This window comes from Hippopotamus amphibius, chromosome 3, assembly GCF_030028045.1.
Source record: "Hippopotamus amphibius kiboko isolate mHipAmp2 chromosome 3, mHipAmp2.hap2, whole genome shotgun sequence".
Classification (NCBI taxonomy): domain Eukaryota; kingdom Metazoa; phylum Chordata; class Mammalia; order Artiodactyla; family Hippopotamidae; genus Hippopotamus; species Hippopotamus amphibius.
Window position 1 is genome coordinate 63910889 of NC_080188.1, and position 27127 is coordinate 63938015.

General features: G+C 36.1%; 1 protein-coding gene across 8 annotated transcripts in view; it reads left to right on the top strand.

Annotated features, from left to right (window-relative positions):
* PDLIM5 (PDZ and LIM domain 5) overlaps nucleotides 1-27127 on the top strand; it is a 191896-nt gene that overhangs the window by 133780 nt on the left and 30989 nt on the right. For all 8 annotated transcript variants that reach the window (XM_057725806.1, XM_057725807.1, XM_057725808.1 and 5 more), the window contains one exon: nucleotides 20063-20250. In XM_057725806.1, the coding sequence (XP_057581789.1) occupies nucleotides 20063-20250 (188 nt within the window). The remainder of the gene's footprint in view (nucleotides 1-20062; nucleotides 20251-27127) is intronic.

The following is a 27127-nucleotide window of genomic DNA, read 5'->3' on the forward strand; positions in this document are numbered from 1 at the left end:
TAAAGGTCGCCATCTATTGAACATAAGTAATTACTGCACTTGAGCTCCATGTGAGAAGAGTACTTATAAAATTATTGAAGCAGGAAACATAGTTCCTATCTACTCTGTATTTTCACACACAAATTGTTTAATTCTCTGTTTAACTATGGAAATACTTGGGTACTTTTCGCAGATTAAACTGGGAAGACTACCGTTTATGAAGTTTTTTTTTTCTATAAAAATCAGTATTCATAATAAGCAAAAAAATGACTTTCATAGTCCAGAATATGCACTAAGTTCTTTAGAAGTTTTGTCAGGCCAGCAGTGCTTCTCTTGTGATGCTGTTTGAATAAACTCTTTTCTCTTCACCTTTAGAGAGGTATATTACACAACAAAATTACTTTGTTGAATTAAACCAGAAAATAAAAGGAATTTATTTTCTTAACTAATACTCAGTATTGAAGACACTTCCTGCAGCTTACTTTTTTTAATTCAAAAGAAATTACAGCTTAAAAGGATTAATTAGGGGTAAAATAATAGATAGTCTTCCCCGTGATGGAAGGCTTAATTTTCTATCTTTTGCCACTATTCAGTTTTACATATTTCAGTCACATTGAAATTTACAGAAGCCCAAGTTTTTCTGCCTTTATGTGGAGCTGTTTATCATGATAATATGATTTTATAAAAGAAAATTGAAATAGTATATTACACAATATAGCATAAAACATATGACAGTTATGGACATTTAGGTGTCTTAATTTTCTTCTTAATCAAATTAAAGAACTCTATTTTCAAATTACATTAATCTTAAAAGTGGTCTCAATTGTCCGTGGTTTCTCTTTTGTATTCTCTGTTTTTGTATCTGTTAACAAATATACATTGAGTGCTGCTTCTTTGTCTAACTTTGATATAGGTATTCATCTCCCAGGTGCACCTAATCAATTACTTCTGAGGAGTCTGTATTCATTTCTTTGTGCAGAAGAATATGTTAAAGCTAGGATAACACCTCATCAGTTTTTGAGTTAGTGGTACACATGTATTTTATCTTTTCACATACTTTATCCTAATATCTAGTAATTCGTGGATAGGAAAAAAAATGAGGATAAATTTCTGAAAGATTTTAATAGCTTCAGGTAGTGGTATATCACTGTTTAGATAATAAGTGAACTTGAGGTTTTAATACAAAGAAGTGAGACTTGTAAACAAACTTGGTGTCCTCACTTATCCTTTACCTACAGCAATGGAATCAAATATCTCTTGTTAAAATCAGCAAATCTCTTAGCAGTGATACTAGCAGGGATATTGAAGCAGTACACATGCATGTTAAGAAAGTGTACTTACATGTAACAGTCATTTAAAAGGTAAAAACAACCAGACAATGTTAATTTAAGAGATAAAAAAAGAAAAAAAGGGATGTTGTGAAGGATTATTATTAAAATAATAAATACTGGTTGTTGAAAGATACTAACAAGCAAACAAAAGTCACTCAAACCCAGAGATGAATACTGAAGAAGTTTAGGTTTATTTGCCTTCTGGAGGAGGGTGAAGCCCCAGGTAGAAAGTTATTCTTAATGAGTTCCCTGTGGTCTGTTTTTCTCAATGATTTATAGCCTAAGTATTTAGAGAGCTTAGGGATGAGATTTGCTAAGTAATACATCTTTTTTCTTTTCTTAAGTCTGGAGGATGGGAAAGAAAGTTGAAGACTGAGAACAGGAAATATAGTCTTGATTTTCAAAAAGTAACAATGTCAACTTCTAAACTATAAACTAGTTTGAACTTGAGGTCACGTGAAAAAAAATCCAGAAGGCATTCTTAAAAGCCAGCTTGTGAGCACTGGGAAAAGGAGGGCAGGATTGCCAAGACCCAGAATTTAGTTCTCAAGAAGCAAATCACACCCAACTAACACGTTTTAGATAAATTGGGGGAAATGTTAATTTTAACATTATGAAAGAAATCTTAAATTATCAAGGAAAAACTTTTAAGATCCCATTGAATTTAGTATTAAAATGAGGCTAATGATTATCAAGTTTTTAGATTCATAACAGGTTGAAGGAGTTTAACCAAAAGATATTGTTTAAAGATGAATCAGTGACTTGGATGAGGACCTCTACAGCTTGCTGCCTGTATTTGTGGGTGACATGAAGCACGGAGGTATAGCATTCATGTTTCATAACCAGATCCCCCTTCAAAAATATTTTGGGCATGTAGAACAATGGACCAAATCTAGTTAAAAAAAAAAAGCAAAGAGAAATTTAACATGGGTATGTGCAGTATAGATTAAATCATTTGCTCTTCTGGGACATAGGAGGGGTGGTGATGGGATAAGGTTAGAGAAAACAAATATTTGAAAAACTAGGGATTTTAGAAAAAAATGAACCCAGTATGAGTTTGTCATGTCATATGGCCTCTAAAAGTATAAGGCAAGTAATGGTTCTATTCTGTGCCAGTAAACTCTCATGTGGCATATTATTTTTAGTCTTTAGCGTTAATTTCTGATAATTATATAGATAATCCCAAGAAAATCAACTGAAAAACCATGGGACATTTAAGCTGTCTTTAGGTAGGAGGCAGTTATATGAGTATTTGTTTTTTGTTGATAACATGAGCTAGTCCCTTGACCTAAGTCCACAGCTGTGTCTTCTTCCACAAACATTCTCCCTCAGTCTCAAGCCTAGTAGGTGGCAGTGGAGAGTGGTAAATAATTGAGTGGAAAAGTAGTCAGAGGCCAGATCGTTTATTGCCTTATAAGATAATGGAAGACTGCCGAGTCAGTGAATTTGGTAAGAATTAATTCATTTGGTAAGTCAGTGAAATTGATGAGTCACTTCAGTACAGTAAAAAAGCTAAGGGCATCAAGAGGTTAGAGGGGTGAGTGAGTTAGGAAAGAAGGTGCTTAAAATCCAGATTTTAGACACGTTATACTTGTTGATGGAAAAGTAAAGATTACGAATTCTGGAGCGCACAGCTGGGCTGTTCTAGGCCTGAGGCTTAACTGTAGAGGGATTGTCACTGAAGTGAAGAAGTCAAAGAATTTAGCAGTCTGGTTATTCAGTGATTCAGCATGGTAACATTGAAGTCATCAAGAAAGATTGTTGGAATGGGGTAAAGAGGAAGACAGTGAGCCCGGGGGCTAAAGCAAACAGTGGGTGAGGTTGAGGCAAGACAGTGAGTGGGTGCAGGGTCAGTGGTATAGTCTGATGACACAGGCCTCAAAGGACTTGGCATTTTGCAGGATCAAAGATGATTGATGATGTTGGAAACAGTCATGAGAAGGACATCTGTCTCCAGGTTTATAAACATATGCAGTATGAGAGAAAAGGGACTGCTGTTTGAAGGGACTGCAAGGAAGGTGTAGAATGGTAGAGGGTTTGTGTGGGCTGAGAGGGCTGGGAAATAGATCAGGTTAGGAGATACACAGAACAGTAAAGAAATAAGATTCAGATGATGGATGACTCGAGGGGTTTGTACTTCTGATTGTGGCAGGTAAATAGGGATGGAAAGTATGATGGGATTGATCCTCTTGGTCTGTTAGAGTAGACACTAGACCATAAGCTTCATGAGTGCAGGAAATTAAAGTATGCGATATGCCTGGCGTAAAGTGGGACTTCAGATAATATTTTGTTGTTGAATGAATGAGTGGATGCAGTGAGTGATTGAGTGGGAGCGCTCAGGATGTGTGATCCAGAATGTGTAGCCAGAGAGCATGTGGCCCTTGGCTTTTGTTCTCTAATGCTGGAAGGACACTCTTGCTGGGAGTGGGGTGCTGTGGCGGCTTTCTCAAGATACCTGGCTTCTCCAGGGACTCACAGTGGGTGGCTGTTGAACACTAGGCATTCACACAGATTTATTTATATTTTCAAGTAGGTAACAGATTAACTCAATACTACTGAATAATACATCCTTTTAATCTGAATTTGGAAAAATGTTTTTATCAAATATTAATTCTTTTTGTAATATTAGGATTATATTATTACTAGAAAATGGCAGATTTTTGCCCCATAGAAGAAGCTATTCCTAACTAGTAGAAATCACTGACGTCACTAATAGGAATGATCCAGTGATGAAACTGATGATGCACAGTGAGAGGAGCTAAGGTCAGTGGTAAGTACCCTGCTGTTACTGAGGGAGTAGGACTTTTATTAGGAGATTGTTACACGTGATTTTTAAGCTGGTGTTAACACCTTAAAATCTTTATATTATGTAGGTATTTTTTATAGACATGGTATAAAATATACGCTCATTCTTTACCTATCTTTAGACCGCATACTACATTTTCTCTGAAGAGATCAAGGAATAGTATAGATAACTAAAGAGTTCACATAATATTAAGACTGGATGTTTAATAATGTAAAATCCACTACGGAAAGGCAAGAGCAGAGAAATGTATAAAAGCTAAGGCAGAGTTTGAAAGGTGCCAGAGAAAATGTGATATAAAAACAAAGAGCAAAATTCTTTCCCCAACACAAGTAAGTTCCTGTTCCCTCAAGGTCTCCCTTTATGTTTCCCTCTTTTCCTTGCATCACTAAATTAGGAAGCTCCAAGAGAAATGTTTTTGAGCTAGTCCTTTTTCTTTGCTCTCTCAAAAAATAAACCTCATTTTGGGTGGTGTTTTTGTTCACTTCATCATCTTCTTTTAACCTCTGACACTCGGTCCTCTCGGCCCTGCCATGTGCCAATCAAGGATGCACCTACTTGCTGATTTTTAAATTCTCTTCAAGATGCCATTTATAATAAATGTAGAATGAGCAGGCCCAAAGAATGTTTTTAGGCTGCTGAAGAAACAAAGCCGGTTGGAATTAATTAATAAATTTTGCTTATGATTAACAAGAGCATCGGAGCCTTCCAGCTGAGGTTGAGTTGATTTAATTTTCCAGAGGGGGGGTTGTAGTCACAAGCGAACGCACTCACCATCTTTATGGTCAGGAAGCCAGTGGAAGATACCCATTTTCCCTGACAGCAAGCAGTTTCCTTGGCTGACGTAAAGAGCTTTGCTGTGCCAGTAAACCCCAAAAGCACAGAATACAGCTGCGATCCTGGTATATTCCACTTTCTGCTTAGCAGTGTTATTCTGTGAATGTTTGCTTTGTGGAAGACTGAAAATACCAGTCATTTTTTGTCATTTCCTCCTTTACCTGCTATAAAATACATATTTTAGGATTTCTGAATTTCTCTTACTGAAAGCCTGCCATGTAGGGATGGAATAAGTCACTCTATTTGATTATTTTGTGACATTTATACAGGGAGTGAGGAGGCACTGAAATTTGTAGCTGGAGACTTGAAGTTTTCATACCGGGAAGGAAACTTTCTGCATTCCTTTTCCAGGTTAGCCTTTATGAGGAATTTATTCTTCTATAGTTTGGATGTCATTCCATCAAAATGTGGGTAAGCCACATGAACATTTTGAAACTTTATTACTGATGGTGTGTTTTAACATCCTGCCAGCAGGAATAGCCAGTGAAATAGTACTAGAAACAGGCAAGTGTCCAGATGGGGTCAGAGCACAGAAGATGGAAGAAGAGACTATGCTGAGACTAAGTGAAATGAGGAATGCACCAAAGACAAGACTGTATGATTGCACCTGTGTGAGGTATCCACAGTGGTCACATTCATAGAAACAGAAAGTAGAATGGTGATTACCAGGAGCTGAGGTGAAGGGGAGAAGGGAGGTTGTTATTTAATGTATGTAGAGTTTCAGGTTTGCAAGATGAAAAGGTTCTGGAGATCAGTTTCATGACAGTGACTGTACTTAACCCTGCTGAGCTGCACACTTAAAATGGTGAAGATGAAAAAAAAATGGTGAAGATAATTTTTTTTAATTGATGTAGAGTTGAATTACAGTGTTGTGTTAGTTTCAGGTGTACAGCAAGTGATTCAGTTATACATATTCTTTTTCAGATTTATTTTCATTATAGTTACGGTGGTAAATTTTATGTTGTGTTTTTTACCGCAATAGAAAGAAAATGAGGAATACGAATTGTTAGTTGGATTTAGCCACAGAGAGGTCATTCGTGACCTCAGCAAGAATATGGTTTTCTAGCGGTTGGGGAGTGAGCCCCACTTGAGGCAGTGGAAGAGGGGCAGGCAGGTGAAGAAATGGAGACTACGTGAGTAAACGGTTATTTCACAGAGTGTGAATGTTAAGGGGAGTGGCAACATAGAAGGTGAGGGTACTTTTGTTGTTTTAAGAGAAACTATAGCATTTTTGAATGGGGATGCAAATCCTGCAGTGGAGAAATGGAAAATGTAAGAGAAATAGAGATTGCTTAATTGAGGCCCCTGAGAACAAGGGAGGAGCTGGAGCCCACAGTATAAGGATGTTGCTATTTGAGAGTTGTCAGGACTGGTGGGTAGAAAGAGAGTTCCTTTTGCTGGTCCTGCAGAATGGTCAGGTTGGTAAGTTAATAAGATGGACAGCCTCATGCCTGCTTTGCCCCAGGCAGATGACTAACATGGGTCCCCACTGAAAAGCGTACAAGGACCCAGTGCAGAGATTATGCAGAGAAAGTCACGATTGCAGAGCGAGATTAATGCACAAATAGCTCTTTGTTCATTTTTCCTGAGAAAAGCAGGCCAAAAGGCTGCAACCCCAACTCTCCAGACGTATCTGGGACGTTTTCCTACCTCTCTCTGGTGAGAAATGAAAACTCACTTAAGTAACAGACAAAGTAGAAAGTCTGGCTCCTGCAGAGGTGCTATTAATCAGAGCTTCTTCCAACCCTAAAAAGAATAAATATTAGGGAATGACAGAATGAGAATAGATATTGATGTCTGTTCCACATTAAATGAGGTGGTTTAAGATTTTCTTAAGTCTAGTATTTTTAGACATTGGCTAAGCAAAGGAGTAGGTGATCAATGTGTGTAACATATGGGAAACCTCCCAAGTACGTTTGTTTGGAAACTTGGAAATCTGGCTTTAAAAGGTATTTCATGAGTTATATAAACTTTATTCTCGTGACATTCGTTTTTCCAATCAACATAGTTTGTGGAGGTGTTGGAAAACTCACTTCTCCAATTCATTCTTTTTTCTTATCTGTCCTCATTATATATTAATATGTAGGCATTGATAATTCTATAACTGTATTTTCTTTTTTCTAGGATATTGATAATTCTTATAATATACTGATATTTTTGGAGTTCTGGTTATTTCTTTGAGGTTGATCTCATATCAATTCTTAAGCAGTAATACTTGTTTCACCTGAATTGGAAAACAAGTCTCTGGAAGGTACAAATATGTTCTGAGAAATACATGTATATTGTGAGTGAGTTTGTATTTGAAAGCAAGAAATTTCTTTCATGCATTTGTTCAGCAGATACTTATTTGTTGTTTATTGTGTGGTGAGCACTTTGTTATACCAGTAAACACAACTGTCTCTGCCCTCAGGGAGCTTCTAATCTAGCGAGGGAGTCCAGATTCAAACAAATAACCACGCAAATTGTATAACTGTAATAACAAATTCTGTGAAGAAAAAGTACAGGGTGGCATGAAAGCATATGACATGGGCAACCTTAAGTTGGATTGGGGAATCAGGGAGGCCTCCTTGAGGAGGTGACATTTAAACTGAGGCCAGAAGGATACTTAAGAATTAGAGTAGTGAAGGTATGGCAGAGAGGTGGATATAGAAAGTGAGTAGTAATGGACTATGCAGAGACCTTGAGGTGGGAAGAAGGTTGGCCTGTTTAAGAAGAGACAGAAGACCAGTCGGACGGGAGCAAGCCAGACAGAGAGAAAGCTCCGTAAGAAAGGCTGGTGAATAGGGAGCCCAGGATCACAGCTGTCCTTAGGGCAGTGCTGGACGTAGCTAAGAACCAGACAGGATCAGATCTGTGTTTTTAAAAGTTCACTCTGGTAGCTGTGTGCAGACATTATTCTCTACGATGGGGGTCAGCGGACTTTCCCTGTAAAAAGCCAGGTGATGAATATACTAACTTTCGTGGGCCACATGGTCTGTTGCAACCACCCAACTCTCCATGTTTTATGAAAGTAGCCATAGACATGTGTAAGTGAACGAACCTGGCTCTGTTCCATAACTTTATTTATGGATGCTGCAATTACAATTTCACATAGGTTTTTGTGTGTCGTGAGATATTCTCCTTTTTATTCTTTTTTAAACCATTTAAAAATATGAAAGCCATTCTTAGTTCCCAGGCCATACAAAGACAGGAGGCAGGTTGACTATGACCTAGAGCCATGGTTTGCTCACCCCTGTTATAGCACTTACATTTCTTACTTGTTTCACTCTTTTTCTCTGCCTCTTAAATGATGTTTTACTTCTACCTTGACATTTTTCTTAAGTTGTCTATGTTTTTTTCTCACCACTCTGGTAAAGGTATGACCAACGCCAAATAACAAATGGGAATATAACCTCTTCTTTTCTGTTTCTTTACATTTTCCATTTGTTACATTTTCCTTTCTGTTACAGTTTCCATTTGAAAATGACATGTCTGACCCATTCGATTTTTAATCCACAGGCTTTTAAAAAAATAACGGGTAATTTTGTGTTTTTCCTGTTTATTTTTTTCTTCTCAGAGTGTTATACTTGGTGCTTTCTTCTTTCAGACCTCACAATGAATTTTTCCTCCTTTCTTTACCTGGTAATAGTTCTAAAACTTAATTCTTGAATGCCAATTCAAAACAAAAAATGGTAGCGACATCAGAAGAGCAAACTGAATAATATTCAAACAACACAGTTGCATGCAAACATTTGCTGTGTGACTAGATAAAATACTTTCTTTACATCAAGATAAACAACAGCCATATAATTTCAGATTTGCAAATACATCATTCTGACTTGAAGGGAAATTCCTGGTTGCTTTTGTGTATTGCACTGTTCAGCCACACAAGATGCTGGAAAGCATCACGTAGTGGAAATAGTACAGACAGACTTGCTTGGTTCAAATTCCATCTGAGCCTTAATACGTGTAAGATATTGGGCAATTTAATTAATTTCTTGGAGCCGGTTTCCCTGAAGCATGCGAAATACATAATCAGTGATGGAAATTCCCATCCACCTTTCTTCCCCTGTAAGAATGATCTTTTATCACATGAAAGTCGCTGTGTTAAAAAATTAGGGGAAAAAACAGCCTGTATTTGATGATGGTGAGGGTGTTTGGTATTAGTTTTAACCTTATGCAGATACGAAGTTAAAAAAAAATCTAACAGTATTCCAAAATGGAGCCAATGTACTTTTAAGATAGTATACATGATAAATGCCTGTACTTTTCATTAATATTTCCTCTGCCTTGTTTATTTTACTTCTGAAAACTCAGGTTTGACAGTTCTCTGGAAGATCTACCTAAGAGTGGACCTCACCCACCTGCAACTCCTCAGGTTTTACATATTGGTAGCCAAGTAGCCACACTTTCTAAAGTAACTACGTATTCTAGGTAGAGTTTTTTCCTCTTGATATGTCTAAATTTTAATGCTGGTGGTGAAATTAAATACTAAAACTGTTTGACTAAAAAGGAAAAAGTGATCATAGATTACAGAACTGACATCACTCGTATATACACAGAGCTTGGCCTCAGCCTTGGAACACTGCTTTATTCCACTTTTATATTTTTCATTTTTTGTTTAGAGTCTAAGTTCTAATTTAAAATCAGGAAGTCTGTGCCTTTTATTTATTCACTGTGATTTGGAAAGTCAACTTTCTTGAGTTTGTCATAAGTCTGCTTTACTGAATTAGAGCATTCCCCTCTAAAAGAAGAGTGATAAAGATTATATGTTCCAGGTGCCCAGACATATTCTAAAGATTTTTAGGTTAATTCTTCATATAAGATTTTGCTGGACACTGCTGATACTGAGTCTTTTTATATTATTATTTGTGATAGAATATGATAAAAGAAATTCATTAGTTTCCTTTTCTTCTTACAGGAAAAGGATAATTTAGCAGATTTTTTTTTTTTTTTTTTTTTTTTTTTTTTTTAATTTTGGCTGCGTGAGGTCTTACTTGTAGCACGTGAATCTTCACTGTGGCATGTGGGATCTTTTGGTTGCAACGTGTATGTGGGATCTAGTTCCCTGACCAGGGGTCCAACCCAGGCCATCTGCATTGGGAGCTCGAAGGCTTACCCACTGGGCTACTGGGGAATTCCCTCTGATTTATTTTTTCAGCTGCCTTTTTTATAGACTTAAGTTTCTCATTATTATTCACCATTACTTCTCTCAAATAGTAGCCATTGCCTCAAAGATGCAGAGTCGTTGGGAAACTCAAAGTTGAGTCATTGGTAACTGTATTCTTCCGCTTTGCATGACACATATTCCCCTATGCTGCCACTGATAACATCTTTCTTTTCTCTTTCTCAGCCCCCATTCTTTCTTTTCTAGCCATTCACAACAGTTAAAACATAGCATTCAGTTCAGTTAAATTATAGGCTTACCAAAAAATTGTAGTTAAATAATTCTGTGTGTGTGTATATATATATACACACATATATATGTATTTTTTTTAATGACTTGCCACTGTTTTTTTTTTTTAATTTGTCTTCTAGTGGTTTTTGAAATTATAGTCAGTGAAACTAGGAATAATGGGTTATCAAATTCTTCTCACAGGGAGAAGAGACTTATGTCAACCCTCACAGTTTTAGACATCTGAGCTCTCATTAGTCCAGGTTGAGTTTGGTACATAATTACTTTGTGTTGGAGGTGCCCATTGTCACCAGAGTTTAGAAAAGGTGATCATAGTACAGTGAGGATGTCCATTAAGAACTTGCACTCATAAATGGAGACACAGGTTTCGTGCCATGCATTTTAGACTTTCTTTTTACTTAATAAAAAAGAAATTCTTAATTCAATTTTGATAACCAGACTTGAAAATCATTACAGTCCTACTGGTGGAATGTTAAGTGTTGTCCCGGTGTGCCACCTTTTTTAAAGACCAAAGGAAACTAAGTATTATTTTAAGTAATAAGAATTCTGAAGATAAAATTTCATACCAGCATTTTTGAATCTGAAAATAGAAATACAGAGTGTCAGCAGAGAAGGTGATTTTTTTAGTCATGTTCACTGTAACTACTGTTTGTTTTACGAAGGAGTTTGCCCTCCCCAAATAGTTTTACTCTCAATATTTTAAAGTTATTTCTTGCCCATATTAATACATATTGCTGCTTCTGAATAAGCAGCCGGTTGTACCTGCTTCTCTTGAAAACACGAGTCTTATTAAAATGTTAGACTCTGGGTGTATGTCATCTCTAAGGTAAAACTCTTTATGTGGAGACATTTTGGAAAAATTGACATACCTTCCCTCCTTCTCTGCTTATGGAAATTCACACTTCCTGTTTGAAATTATTTTCTACTCAGTTGTTGACAAATCAGTCTTCAAATGTGTGTTGTTATATAATAATGATTTCATTTTAAAAAAGAATTAGAGACAGTGGACTTAAAAATATTCAAAACTGTTTTTTTATGTTCAGAAAATCAGTTTTATGCAGGATTATGTATCAGATTTTAATTTCTGAGAGAAATCGTAGCAACAGTAAGTAAGGGACCCAAGCTCCTTTTACACTTGTGACGTGTCACACCTTTATAAAATCTAAATATTAATATAGCATGGTTGCTATCTTTATTATGCTACTTCTTCCTCACTTTCCTTTTTGTTCCTCTCCTCTGTTTTTCTTTCTCTACTGATCCATTTAAGCAGCTCCACAAGAAATGTGGCGACAAGTTCTTTGGAAGCTTCTCGAAACTTGTCTACCTTGTCTTCTCCTGCTAAATATAGTGCTGCTGTTCTGAGCAGCGCAGCCGCTACTGTGTCTGCTGTTCTTGCTGCAAAAACCAGGTAGAACTACATGTACAGTGTACGTCTGATGTGAACCCAGCGCTTTTCACTGTCTTACAACCCACCTCCGAGAAAACGTATCCATTTGAAATACAGCCCTATTATGAGATCTTAATTGTATTGGGGACATTTTTTCTAGGTTGTGGATATATCCCACAGTGTTTGTTACTGATTTTTCTTTGAATTATCCTTTTATCTCTTTTCATTACCACCATCTATCAACTCTCAGTTGCGTGGATTGTAGCATGTTGTGTGCCTACTGACTTGAGTTTTTATCATTTTTAATTTTTACGTCTGAAACAGAATCATGTGTAAATAGGTATTTTAAGTTTCTTTTGGTTTTACCTTCTCCCACAAGCTGGTTATGTTTGAGGTTGAGCTAAAGCCTAACTATTCCAATACCCTCCTATGAAAACAGTAAAAACCTTTTTATTGTTGAGGAGTTTTGTTTTCACATAATTTCTAGTAATCTTCAGAGCTTTAAATGTTTTCTAAAAGTTTTCCTTGATCAGTTTTGGTGAAAATTTAATCAATTCTATATTAATGAGTAGAATAACGTAGTACACTCTTCTTTTCATCCTCTTTCTACTGCTTTGTTCTCTCTGTCTCTGTCCCTATCTCTCTCTTTCTCTGGAAATGTTTCAAATCATAAACTGTAAAAACTACATACTTTCTGCTATTGGTAGTGTGGTTTTTCGACTTAAAACTCTTTCTGAATGCTCACCAGGCTCTCCAGTCCTGAAAAATATCATTCACTCCTGGATGCACTTTGCATCAGCCCTGTTTCCAAGCCTTTAGCTTTTTCGTATCTCCAGACCTCAAGGAAATCAACTGGCTCTATCCATGTTAAGACAACCAGGTACTGGGGGAGCGGATGTCACAAGGTGTGGTTTGCTGTGAAATGTACTGCTTCCTCTAACACTAAAACGCCATATTAACAGCCCAGATGAAAAAATCCTAGAGCTGACCTATGTCCAGTTTTAAATTAACTGTCATTTCAATGCAACTATAATGCACAAGCATGTTATTTTGTATGATTATTAACTTGCCTTTTAATCCTTTGTGACATCTTTTATTAGCACACTTGATATTTGGTATGAAATTATGAGTGATTGTACAAGTATTTAATTCAGAGTAGAACCCTGTTTTTTATTGCATGGATGTTGCTATACGAGAAGAGTTAAATGTTTAATAAGATATACCTTTTGAAAAAATGAAAAAGGGTAATAACATACTTGGTTTTGATTGGCTGCTATCTTATAGTTCTTAGATATGAAGGTTCTACTTGGGCAAACAACTTAATTTCGCTGTATCTTGGAAATACTGAAACACAAAAATGAATTTTTCTCCTAAGTTTAACGATTATGCTGAAAGTATTAGGTATAATGTAAAAGTAAAAATATCTGAAGTGTTTACTAAAGGTATAATCTTAATGAAATGACTTTATTATTCCTGACAGAACATAAAATTAATGACAGGGTACAACTATGACTATAATTTATGAAAGCCTGATATGACGCAGGCTGCCCATTGATCATGTGTTTGTGTCCTACCCACTGTTACAGATGTTCTCAGTGTACTTAATTACAAGCATGCCTCAGAGATATTACGGGTTTGGTTCCAAACCACTGCAATAAAGTAAATAATGCTTTGATTGACATCAGATGGAGATGGGATGGGGAAAAATACTGGTTATGAGAAAATACCCCCTTTCTCCATTAGTGCCATGGTCCTTCAGCTTTTTAGCTTTATATTCCAGTAAGTTATTTTGTTTTGTTTAGCAGAAAAAGAACAACATAAAAAATCCTTGCATATGTTGTTTGACTGAAGAATTTTAAAGTTTTTCATTTGTCATTTTAAAACTGAGGACAATTTTATAATCTTTTTGTGTATGGTTGTTACGTGTAAGGCAGTCTGGCTTTAAGCAGGAAAAATTAAAAGAAATGAATCCTAGATAGTTTTTCCTTCAAGTTAGGTGTCTTATTGTTTAAATAAACTTTTTGTTTAAAAAAAAAGGTATGCCTGCAGTTTTGAACTGACTGAATATTTATCCATGGACCTACTTCTACAGGAAGTGTTAGTAGTCATTTTTGTTACTTTGTGTTAACAGTAACAGACACAGGCTAAATGTGTTTTGATGTTTGGGAAAGTAAAATGGTCCTCAACAAGGTAAGCTAGTTGGCATTCTGCAAAGCAGGACTGCAGGGTTTCCTGAGGAGGCCTTGCCACTTCAGTGAGAAGAGGACCAAAAGAGCTGTTGGGATAACGTGAAAGGTATTTTATCTCTGATTTTGCTTTTGTTTAACATTAATCTTTAAAATTATATTAAACTGTAGTATGGTACCATACTTGTGTCTTTCCATTGTAGTATATTTTACATGTTGAATTCTGATACAAAAAGTCTAAGTTAAAGAATTTTGCTTAGAAAAATACAAAAAATTTTCTTGTAAACAGAATTCTGGAACAAAGGAAACTCACGACTGCTCTATATGTCTGGGTCCTTTTATAGAATTCTGGCAGAAGAATTCTGTTAAAATTAAAAGTTGCTTATGATTATGACCTTCCTGAAATACTCCTTTCCTGCCACTTCAGAATCTGAGTATTAGTAGATCAGTCTTCGTAAGACTTTAGCTAAAAACTCTAGTTTAAACATTGATAATTAAACCTGTGGTGTACAGTTGGCTTTCTGAAAATTTAAACATGTAATTAATTAGAATAAAAGTTACCTCAAGATTATTCTTTGAGCAGAGATTTTCCTTTGAAAATAGACTTGAAATTTCCAACTGTTCCCAGTTTGCAGCTAAAATTTATTTGTTGTAATAGTTAAACAAATGTGGGAGAAGAATGTAAACTCAAGATAAATCAGGTTGCTGACACTGAAAATTAACTTTTCTTCCTTTTTCTTTTGTCCTCATTAGCTCAGTTTTGAAAAGAAACCTTTGCTTTATCAGTATATTTTTCTCCATTTTCAGTTTTTGAAATATGAAACAAAATTTTGGGTATTCTTGAAATGAAAGTCATATTAATTTAACATTTCATTTCAGCATTTGTTTATTTGGTAGACTAGTGAAAATGATCACGTTTGATTCTTAGCTTCTGTGATTTTGGCCAACAGTGTTTATGGATTTGCTCTGGTCCCCTCACTAGAATCTTTTAGAAAGCATTGTAATTTTGTTTAGAATTTAGGTATACCTTAAACAATTGAAATTTAGAAAAAATATATGTGAGTCATGATTTTAGAAGTGAGATACCTATCTAATTTAAGTATTCATGACATATTAATAAATGTCATCAATTTGAAATATTTTCCTGATTACTGGCATTTTTCCCAAATATAAAATTATATAGCCAGTGGCTTTACTAATTTTTTAATCTTTAGTACATGATACCTAATGTTTATGTATTTTCTTTAAGTAGTAGGTAATAGTTAAAAGATTAGAAAAAAAGGCGTTCAGTTTTTAGGGGCCTAGATATCATATATTCCAACATGATTGTCTAGATAAAACCTAATTTTCTCCTATTATTATATTAAAAATTTTAAGTTAATGGACATCTATTTCCCCAGAGATTTTTCAACTCTACTGATCAATCCTGAATATAAATACAAATAAGACTTTCTTGCTTATAACTTAGATTTTTATAAGTTCTTCATAATCTACACACCCTTTGTATCTAAAGAGTACTGTTTAAGATTTAAACATCTTAGGCCTTTTGGGAGAAAATGTATACAAGACTGTTTACAAAGGATACAATAAAAAATGAAAATGTTGGAAAAAAAATGAAAATGTCTTTTGCTTATGAAATGTATTCCATGGGAATTTAAAAAAATATCGTGTATTGTTTAAAATTGAGTTAAGGAGGCAAGATTGTACCTGGTCTCAAAATCCTGGATCAGAACTATCTACAAACTACATTTAGAAGCAGAATTATTAGTACAGATGAAAGGTGTTTGTTTGCTAGATGTGCTTATCGCTAGTATCTAAGCTAGTTATTGCAGGATATGATGTTTCTTGAGCGTATACTCTATACTCTGGGCTCAGCAATGTGCTGAATACTTTACTACGTGTGTTACATGTGTCATCTCATTGTATTTCATTTAATCCTAACAATCTTGGAATACTGATAGTATTTTTTTTATTGAAGTATGTTGATTTACAATGTTTCAGGTGTAAAACATAACTGAATCACTTTGCTGTATGCCTGAAACATTGTAAGTCAACTATAGTATATTTTTCATATTCTCTTCCATTTATTACAATATCTTGTAATAACCTTGTAATAGGTTACAAGATATGTATAGGTTATTACAAGATATTGAACATAGTTCCCTGTGCTATACAGTAGGCCCTTGTTGTTTATCTATTTTATATGTATTAGCATGTATGTGTTAATCCTAAACTCCTAATTTATCCCCTCGCTTTCTGCTTTGGCAACCATAAGTTTGTTTTCTATGTCTGTGAGTCTGTTTCTGTTTTGTAAATAAGGTCATTCATGGTTATTGTTTTTTTTTTAGATTCCACGTGTGAATGATAGCATATGATATTTGTCTCTCTTTCTAAGTCAATGTAAATGACTTAGTATGATAATTTCTAGGTCCATCCGTGTTGCTGTAAATGGCATTATTTCATTCTTTTTATGGCTGAGTAATATTCCATTGTATATATATACCATATCTTCTTTATCCATTCATCTGTTGATGGACACTTAGGTTGCTTCCACGTCTTGGCTATTGCAAATAGTGCTGCTGTAAACATTGGTATGCATGTACCTTTTCGAATTAGAGTTTTCATCTTTTCTGGATCTGTGCCCAGGAGTGGGATTGCTGGTTTGTATGGTAACTCTATTTTTAGTTTTTTAAGGAACCTCCATACTGTTTTCCATAGTAGCTGCACTAATTTACATTCCCACCAACAGTGTAGGAGGATTCCTAAAAGTATTTTAATTTCATTGTACAAATGAGGAAATTTATCAAGTTTAAGGAACATACTTAAGGTCAAAGTAAAGGCACCAACCTCAGATAGTTTATAATGTAGTACAGGAGACAAAATACATAAAGAAGTTACTATTAATTAGGAAAAACCCTGGCTATTACAAATTGAAATGTAGCTTCATGCCATGCAGTTAATATCTGCCGTGAATTGAAGAAACGAGTGTCTTTACTTCTAGAAGATTGAGTGATTAAATATTTTAATTGCTAATAGCATAATACACAATGCATAATGGATATTATTGCTACTACTCCTATTACTAATTATGGATAGAATTTGGACAGGTGCAGAAGGAGCATGGGGAGAGTGACTTCCATGTAGAGCCTGGAAAGGATGTAGAGTTGTGAACAGAGAGGAACTGTGGCAAGAATATAGTTTTTATAGTAAAGTGGTAGGAGATATGATTGAACAGATAGATTGTAGCTCTATCTTAGAAGGCTTTGAATGTCAGGCTGAAGTGTAACTTAGTCCTCCATTCTCTGAATGGTTAGATCTGGTCTACAGCATCTCCATCTTTTGTTAAGTACCTCCTGGAAACAAACCTCTCGTGGAAAGTGTTGTTAGGAAACAGATGTTTTTTCTTTGGATGATTTTTCATATTAGGAGGTACTTCCTTTTATTGAACCTAGTCTGTCTCACTATAGATTCAACTCAGCCCTTAGCAAACAGAGCGTAGCTATGTAGAGTGAATCCACATGTCAGATATTTGAGGATTGCTCTTACGCGTCTGAATTTTTTTCATACCCTGGGCCAGTACCGTTCCCTCAACCAAACTTCACTAGGCTTGGCATTGATTTCCTGTTGTCCTGGTCACTTTCTTCTAAATAAGTTTGGCAACTCTCCTAGAATTAAATTTTAATTCTTTTGGGTTATTAAGCATTAAATGATGATTGGGGTGTCATTATTTTCAGATTATATTTTTGTTTCATCTATAAATTCTGGTGTTGCTTGGTCATTTCTTCTCAGAATTGTGGCTATGTGGATTATTAGTTTTTTTTTTCAAATCCTCATAAGTATTTAACCCTAGAATTAAAATGACTTGTACTTTCAAAATTAACTTGTATTACTTTCAAAAATAATTTGTAATATGTAAAAATATTGAAAATGTCTTTATTATTTGAATACATTAATTATCCTTTTCATACATTAAGCTCATATTCTGTATCTTAGAGTATCCTAAGCACATAATTATTTAAGTCTCTGGAATTCTTATGAGCAAAGCATTATCCCCATTTAAAGTTGAGGTAACTGAGGCTTAGAGAATTAAAATAATCTATCCATCACAGATCTTTTAAAAGGTGCTAACTATAATGCTTAAACTGTGTTTCCATTAATATTATTTATTATTGTGTCATCTTTACTGACAGTTGTGTTCAGCAGTACCATTAAGTAGTCTTTCACTTTCTATTATAAAAATTATTAAAGTGCTTAATTTTTTCATTGTATAGTATTTTTTTAACATCAAGCGGATTTGAGTTTTCTAATCATTTTTTCCATCAAACTGATTAGAAATGATAGAAGATGATGGCTCTACTATGCTTGAATTTGAGAGAACAATAACAGGGAACAGTATTTCAAGAAATTTAAAATAGCTCTAATATGATTTTTCAAAACTATTTAGTGTCAGAGGTGCCCAGAACCCACCCCCAGGTGTGATGACTCACTAGAGGACTTGATGGAACTCAGTCCATCGTAGTGCTCCTGACTGAGAGTTATGACAGCGAGGGAGTACAAAGCAGAATCAGCAAGGGGAAAGGTGATGGGACCAAGTCTGGAGGAAAGGAGGCTCAAGTTTTCAAAAATCTCTCCCAGTGAGGTCACACAGGATGTGTGGATTCCTACAGCAGTGAGTTGCGACAAGACGTGCAAAGTGTTCTCTACCACGGAAGCTCTTTAGAAACTAAATACCTAAGACAGGTTTAATTGGGGCTCGTCACGTAGGCAGCGCTGTGCCTTGTTCGTTCCCAAACCCCAGACGCTCGGAAGGAAAGCAGGTGTTTATCATAAACCACATTGTTGATATAGTTTAGGGATAATGAGCCACTCTTTGTCTCTTAGAGAAACTTTTATATGACTGTAGGGAACTGTTTACCAGCCAAGTTCCCAAAAGCAAGTCAAAGGGCAACCTTGCAGTAGGCCTTCCTAAAGGTAGGTGGTCTCACCGCTGCTCTGTTAGGTGTTACCCAGGGTTCAAGAGGCACTGGGAAAATTAGGAAATCTTGGTCATTTGGTAGGACAGTGGGCACGATTGCATGTGAAATGGCATTGAAATTTCAGCTTATCAGTATAATTAAGGGTATTTATTTTACTGGAGTCATTTATATAGTATCCTGTCTTTATTGATCTATCCCTCCAGCTGTTGATTTCAGGTATTGAAGGAACTGAGTTTCTGTGCATGCAATTATTTAGCAAGCGGTAGCTCAGTTTCTGCTGATAAGTTAGTAGGATGTATGTATTGTTGTTACTGTTATTATTATATTTCACTTGAGAAATACTTATAGTATTGCATCATTCCAAAGAGCATATTTTATCATTTGAACTACCTAAAATTATGTTTTTTGAAATGACATGTAAGTATAAATAACAAATGTCTGGGATAATGAAAGCCATATGATCTTCTAAAACTGGAAGCAGCATAAATAAGACCTCCTGTTAAGCAAATAGCTCTGATTGGAAGAGGACAACGGCAGACTTGTTTCTTGTTTTCTTGTAATCACGAACACAGAACACTGGCTGTTGTGTTAGGCTGTGGATGTTGTCTCTTGTTTACCACTGTGTAACAGTGTCTGGAATATAGTAGGTGCTTAAGTATTTATTGCATGAATGAGTGGGTCTGTGAGTGAAAAGAGTGACTGGTAAGATGTCAGGGAAACTTGGTTCATAAAATACCAGAAGAATGTGGAAAAGAGGAAAACCGTATCTGTGCCATTTCATGGAGATTATCAGGGATTCTGCGATAATTAATTGTTTTAATATAGATGATTCTTCTGCATTGTTGAGATAGAGGAAATTAGCTTCTTATTTAAAAGGATTGGCTGTGTAAGTTTTTCAGTGCCTAATTTCTCATTGTAGATCTTTTAAAGAGAATGCCCAAAGCATTCAAAGAAATGCAGTCTGACTCCTTTCCTTTTCTTTTTTTCTGTTTTAAAAAAACAGGCAACCCCTCAATCACAGTATTAGAATTTTTCTTTTTTAAAATATCAGTTAATTAATTAGTATTTTTGTTTTTCTTAGAGATTTAAAAAATTGAGAAAAGAGTGGATCATTGCTAAATTAGATCACTGCCACGTCACCAGAAATGTTTCCTTCTTTTCTCTCCAGCAGCGCCCAGGAGCCTTCCCAGCAGGCGGCCCCCTCGGCAGCTGCGGCTCGGAGCACACCAGAGAGGCCAGGAAGCCCAGGCTCGGCCAGACCAGGGGTGGCCGGGCTCACCACTGCTGCCGCCTTCAAGCCTCTAGGGTCCACCAGCAGCATCAAGTCACCAGGCTGGCAACGGCCCAACCAAGCAGGTACTACACGAAAGAAATCTCTTTTTGCATTTAAGTATAATTACAAAAGTGTGTTCTGGGATATGATGGAATTCACTGGTGAAATCCATTCTCAACCATCTAAGATTTACAATGGTTTGGGAAGAATGGTCACAGCTATTCTTCTCTGTGAAGTGTCTCATAAACATTCCCTGTGTGTTTGACACCATTGCGACTTGCTATTTATAGTTATAGAATTGAGAGCGTTTCCTGGTTTCCCAGATTACCCAGGAAGCATGGGTTGAATTGTAAATTTGGGATCTTATTAACAAACTGGTTTTGGAAGGTTAGCCTTGGAAATGTAACATTTTAGGTTTTTTTTTTAAGCTTTTTATTGGAGTATAATTGCTTTACACTGTTGTGCCAGTTTTCTGCTGTACAACAGAGTGAATCATCTGTATTTATACATATATCCCCATATCCCCTCCCTCTGGTGGCTCCTTCCCACCCTCCCTATCCCACCCCTCTAGGTCATCACCAGTCATGGAGTTGATGTCCCTGTGTTATGCAGCAGCTTCCCACTAGCTATTTTACATGTGGTAGTGTATATATGTCAGTGCTACTCTCTCACTTTGTCCCAGCTTCCCCTTCGCCCCCACCCCATGTCCTCAAGTCCGTTCTCTGCATCTGCATCTTTATTCTTGCCGTGTCACTTGGTTCATCAGTACCATTTTTTTAGATTCCATGTATATGAGTTGGCACACGGTATTTGTTTTTCTCTTTCTGCACTTTCTTCACTCTGTACGACAGAGTCTGGGTCCATCCACCTCACTGCAAATAACTCAGTTTCATTCCTTTTTATGGCTGAGTAATATTCTGTTGTATATATGTGCCACATTTTAATTTTGATCATATATACAAAATAACAATAACAGAAGCATTTGTTGCCATCAAACAGTTATTGAAGAAAGGTCTTTTACTTCCTGTCCTTGGGCTCCATCTGGAAACCTGGGTTTTCATTCACGTCTACTGATAAATAGCTTAAAGTCAAGTCACTTAACCTTGACACCCTCAGTTTTCTGATCTGTACAATGGAAGGAGACTAAATGCTTCTCCCAACATAAAGGAAGCTTATGGTTATAGGATGAACGTACCTCTCTTACCAGGCGGGTGGGACTGTACTTAAATGTTGCTGATCCCAACCCCCAGTCTTCATCTCTTTGCACTCTTTACACGCTCCCTGGGTGATCGGTCATCCAGGTTCCTTTTACTACCCAGCCACTGATACTTTGCAGTCCTCTCTCTCCTGAATTCCGTACCTTCAACCTTGTTGACCTTGTTACTGTTTCCAGGTGACACCTCAGATGCAGCGTGTCTGAAAATATCATCCCCATCTCTGGGGATATTATAGTCACCCAGGTGCCAAAGCTAGAATGGAGGCTTGAGATCCCTGCCTCCACCCCCACGTTCTCACAATAACTGATACCTCATGATTCCACATCTTAGCATTTCTCAGATATCTTTTCTTCTCTTTGTGGTCACAGCCATTGCCTTGGTTCAGGCCCTGGTCTTTACAAATAACTCCTGACGAATTCCCTCATCTCCTTGTCACCCCATCAGTCTGTCCTCCTCACTGCACGTCGTCTTTCTAAAACTCTCATTTGCCCATGTCACTCTCCTGCTGCAAATGCTGGACTGTTTCCCCCTTTCTTCACGAATCATTAAGACCTTTTCCACTCTGACCCCTGCTAACTTTGCAATCTCACCTCCTGCTGCTCCCAGTTTATAATCTGTGCTTTGGTTTTACTAAAGTATCTTCAGTTACTGAGACATGCCATGTTACCTTGCTTTTGAAAGTTCTAGTTCCTCTGCAAAGAAGGCACTTTTTTAACCTAATCCCTTATATCGTTCTGAGACTATCCTTATCAGTTTTGGGATGAATATTGATTGAATACATAAGGGGCTCCTCTGAAAAATGTGATAGCTTTAAAAATAGGTCATTTGTTATTATTTAAGAATTTTTTTACAGCTTATAAGAGTGGAAAGAGTGAATTTTTAATTAGGAACCCATCTTTGTTTTGTACTTTCCATAACATTTAAATATATTAACACTAACTTCATTTATTGGAAGTAAATTATCTGTAAGAAATTACTAATTATTTGTATAGTTAAAACTTATTTCATAGTGTCATTTTGTATATTTTTGAATTACTATTACTAAATTTGCAAAGAAGCTAAAAGCTTTGTGTTGTAAGAGAAAGAGGAAAGGCCATTGCATATGATCTAGACTATTTTAAAGAAAAGACTATTTTATTACTTTTGAAAACTGAAAATGTTTAGACATATCATTAGCCTCTGAAATTTCTGGAGTATGTAATTGACTTAGCAAGACCTCTTCTCTGGGAAAAAATGCTGACACCTTAGCCCCATACTGTTTTAATTATTTCCATTTACTTAAAGCTTATGTATGACAGTGGAGAGTTGCTGTAATTATTTTGTATGTGATTAGAATACAGAAAGCAACTTTCATAAAGAAATTTTTTGGTACAGCAGTTGGAGGGGAGAATGTTTCCTAAAAGAGCAAGGAAGAGGCTAAATTTCAGAGGTAGAAACTGAAGGGAGGGTACAAAGTATATGTACTGTGAAGGCCAGAAAGTATATGTAGAGCTTTTGGAAATTCAGAAACTATGGTCAAAATACTACTCTACCTGTTAGAGTAAAAAGAAAAAATCCCAGTTGATGTAGAACTCCTGGAGGGGACACTACAGCAAAATTACCACAAGGGGGCGATCGAATCCTTTTTTTCTCAGTCTAATAATCAAAGCAGGCAAGTAACTATAATCATGATTTACATGGATAGTATTTACAATATTAATCTTTTTACAGAAGGTATAACTGAATTTAATTTGAGCAAAACTATAACAGGATAGAAAATTATACATTATATAACATAAAGCATTAATTGTTGTTAAAAGAAAATATGTTTTGCCATTGTGAAGTCTTAGTTGAATTACATCATGATAGTTAGCTCAAATCAGAAAATATTCGCAGAGCTCCTGCTGTTTATCTTGTTCTAGGTACTACAAACAGGCACTTAGCTTATCTTATATAAAAGTTACTTATTTTATGCTATTTTGTAAAAATTGAAAAATAAATACAAAATTCCCAGTCACTCAAGTTCTTTTATTCTACTCTACCTAATAGTACCATATTTCAGAAAAACAGAACAAAACAAAACAACACCCCAGAATCTACTTTTAGTCTTTAATAAATAGTTTCAAGGGCTTTCTAATGCAAATGGGAAAAGTTCTTTTGCTTTTGAAGGTGGTAACTGTCACATGATGGGTTCTTCTGTTCTTCACAACTCACCTGTGAAAAGGACAGTTGCTGCCAAAGGATGCAAAAGCTACAAAGGCAAGTCACTGCACTAATGTGGACTCCGATAAAGTGTTAAGCACGTGACATTGCTTCTCTCACTGGGAACTTCAGGGTGTCTTTCTCTTGATAATTCACAGCCGTGCTCTAGTGTGGCTAAAGAAGGAGAAAACAAGATTTTTCATTCCCCCCACCTTCCCACCATCTTCAGTGACAGAGTGTCTATATCACTAAAAAAAGTAATTTTAAAGTAATTCCTACAGTTGGGTGGGAAGGATGGGGTTAGAATCACGAAAATGCAGTCTGTGGCCCGCTTAGTTGATTACGAAACAGTTTAATGGATCATAGCCAGTATTTTCATTAAAAAATGAAATAAAATAGGAAATATGAGAATATTTTACCGTATGAAGTATTTTAATGCATTAAGCATAGGCATCATGTTATGAAGATGTAGCTTTAGATTATATATGTATGTAAGTGTATATCTATGCATATATGCAAATGTATATTTTGGATTAGCAGATATACTGCAGGTTAAGTGTTATTTCTTATTGTTTTTCATAGTTAAGAAAAAGTTTGAAAGCCACTTACTTAAATAAGTATTTTAGTCATAATTTCATCTGTTTGGGATGACTAATTTAGTTTTGAAATGATAACCAGGAAAAGAAAAAAAAAAAGACTGCATTGAAGGCGCTGATTGAAATTTTAAGAGCTACTAGTGTATTCTGAACCTGTCATGGGTTTCTGTTACTTCCATTGAAATTCTGATTTAAAATCTTAGGTCATTTCACTTGTAATGTAATATATCTGTGCACCCAGAAGTCTTTCAAGAAGACAGTAACGCAATACCAGTTAAGAAATAGGAACTAGGTGTGTATGTAACAGCATTATGGTTTAGACTGGATCCTCTTCTTTTTCTCAGGCATATAGTTTAACGTACACCACCACACATACACAAGCTTGCCAGTGACTGACAAAGAGATAAATATTTTAGGGTGCAAAGTGTTAAAAAGTTCATAGTCTACATGAAAGTATCAAGATACAAAAGAAATAAGAATCCACGCTTGAGTTTTTATGTAAGCTAGTAATACTACTGCCTACTTGCCCTGTGTTTTGGTAATATTCCATAATTCAGATGCAGTAGTCCCTTTAGAAATGTTTATTTGATCTAGAGAAATACATAAAAGGTGAGATTCTTCTTGGTATTTTTCAGAATTGAGGATTTGTACTTTTTTACGCTAATATTTTAATTCACTGTATGTGTATGTCTAATGAGTTTTTTAATGCTTAAAACCTTCATATTGTGTATAATAAGTGGTTAGATATTCTTAAAACCTTCATAAATTTAATGGTGTAAGTTTAAAAATGATTCTGTGTTTATGCAGGTGCCCTTATTTGCTGTGTAATATTTTTCCTAGATTCTGTTTAGGTTATAGATACCAGATTAGGTAAATTTAATTCATTTGATGCAAGTATATATATAAAATATATATACCCTATCTTACCAAATATAGTCAGATGTTTTTTCACAAATCCAGTCTTAAAGTTATGAAGGACTATATGTTTGCATGTCAGTTTTCTCACTTTAGTTTAATTATATACGAAATGAGAATGACCAATCCGTCAGAATATGAGCAGTGCTTTGCTGGATCAGGCCTATTGTTCATCACAGTTTGTTGACTGGAGGGGCTAAAGAAGAGGAACCCCTGCCCTCTGGGGTAGGCATGTCAGAAAGCCAGAGATGTTCCCCAGGTGGAGGATTCTGAGCCTTCGATTTCCTGATCTATTAAAATAAGGATCCAAAAAGTTCCCGAGAGCATTGTTGGCAAGATCAGATGATATAAATATATCGAAGTGCTTGGTCCATAGAGGGTACTCAAGAAAGGTTAAGTTTCTAGCCCTTTATTCCTTTTGATGATAGTATTAATAACCTGCACTGTTACCATCCAATACAACAGTTCTCCTCATGTGACTTCTCTGCTTGAAAATGTCTTGGGCGCTCTGCCGCCCCCATATTAAATGTTTGGCTTCTTAACAGGGCTTACACTCCTCTCACATCCTCGTGCCAGCCTCTCCTGCAGACACATTTTGTAATATGGTTCCTCATGGTCCCTCCAGTCCAGTCACACTGAAGTTCGTGAGTTCATACCATTCCTCAGGCACACACCTCTGTGCTTTGTGTAAGAGGCTCCTTTTATTTGAAACGCTTTCCCACCCTTCCACCCCTGAAAATTTTCTCTTCACTCTTTGAGACCAGGTGTCATCTCCTTTGTGAACTTTTCTTGAGCCCTCTAAATAGTTGCCTATTCTTTCTCTGTGTCCCTACAAAATTTTGTTGTTTGCTTTACTGTAACATTCATCTTGTTCATTTTGATTGTTTACATATGTGCATCTTACCACTATTTTTAGATCCCCTTAAGGACAGGGACCAAGTCTTACTAATCTTTGTTTCATGGCACTTACCCAATAGCTGGCACCATTTATAGGCCCTCAGTAAATGTCAGTGAGTGAGCGAGTGAGCGGGTGGATAGATAGTTTAGTTGGTCCTATTCCGGACATCTTCATATGATTTGAGGGTTTCTCCAGGCATTGTTCTTTCCTCCTGCCACTTGAAATTCCCACAGCAGTCCTTGAACAAAGGTGGATGTGCCGTCTGCCAAAGGCTGCCATTAAAAACGATACACATTGCTAAAGGAGAAGGGGACTCCACTGTCCTTGAAGCATTAAACTTCCAAAAGGCTTAAAAGTTGTGAACATAACCAGTACTGTAACTAGTACTCTTATTATTATTTTCCAGTACTTTCAAAAAATGAGTAACAGATCTGAAGCCGTATCATAGGAATTTTTTTCTCGAAAAATTTGGGAACTTACGGCATATAAGGAAGCAAGCAGTGGAATACAAAGGAAATATTAAGGATATTCGCCTGCCTTTGTCACTATGGACAAATTAACTTGGCTGCAAAACACCAGTAACAGAAATCAGTCTTTTTAAAAAAGGTGCAATGAGTTAAATCCGATTATAAGATCCAGGTTAGAAGGGGTGGAGGTCTAGATCAATGGAAAGGGGAGAAAGAGACCAGTAACATTCCAATGATACAGGCCTGAGGTGGACCAAGTGTTTGTTTATAGTGGAGTCCTATTTTATGCAAGAACACAGTGTTCATGTTTGTGCCTAAAGTGAAATACTATGTAGCCAATGCCCCTTGAGTATTTTTAGGAAGAGGCCAGGATGGAGAGAATAACATATGCAAAAGCTTTCAGAGAACTTGCCTTCTTGGTGGAAGGGTGAGTAGTTTAGTATATCCAGGACGGTATAGTCGCCGGAAAGAAAGCCAGATGGGTTAGTGTGGGGCTTTGAAAGTAAAAGAGTGTGGATTGATGCTGAAAGGAAGCCATTACAAGATTTGCAGGTTGGAAAGTGACACAATCAGATTTGTGTTATTAAGAGCTCAAGATAGTGTTAATGTGTTTAAAAGCTTATTACGACTTCGATGTAGAGATTAAGACTGGAGTCCTGGAGACTACTGAGAGGTTGTTGAGGTAA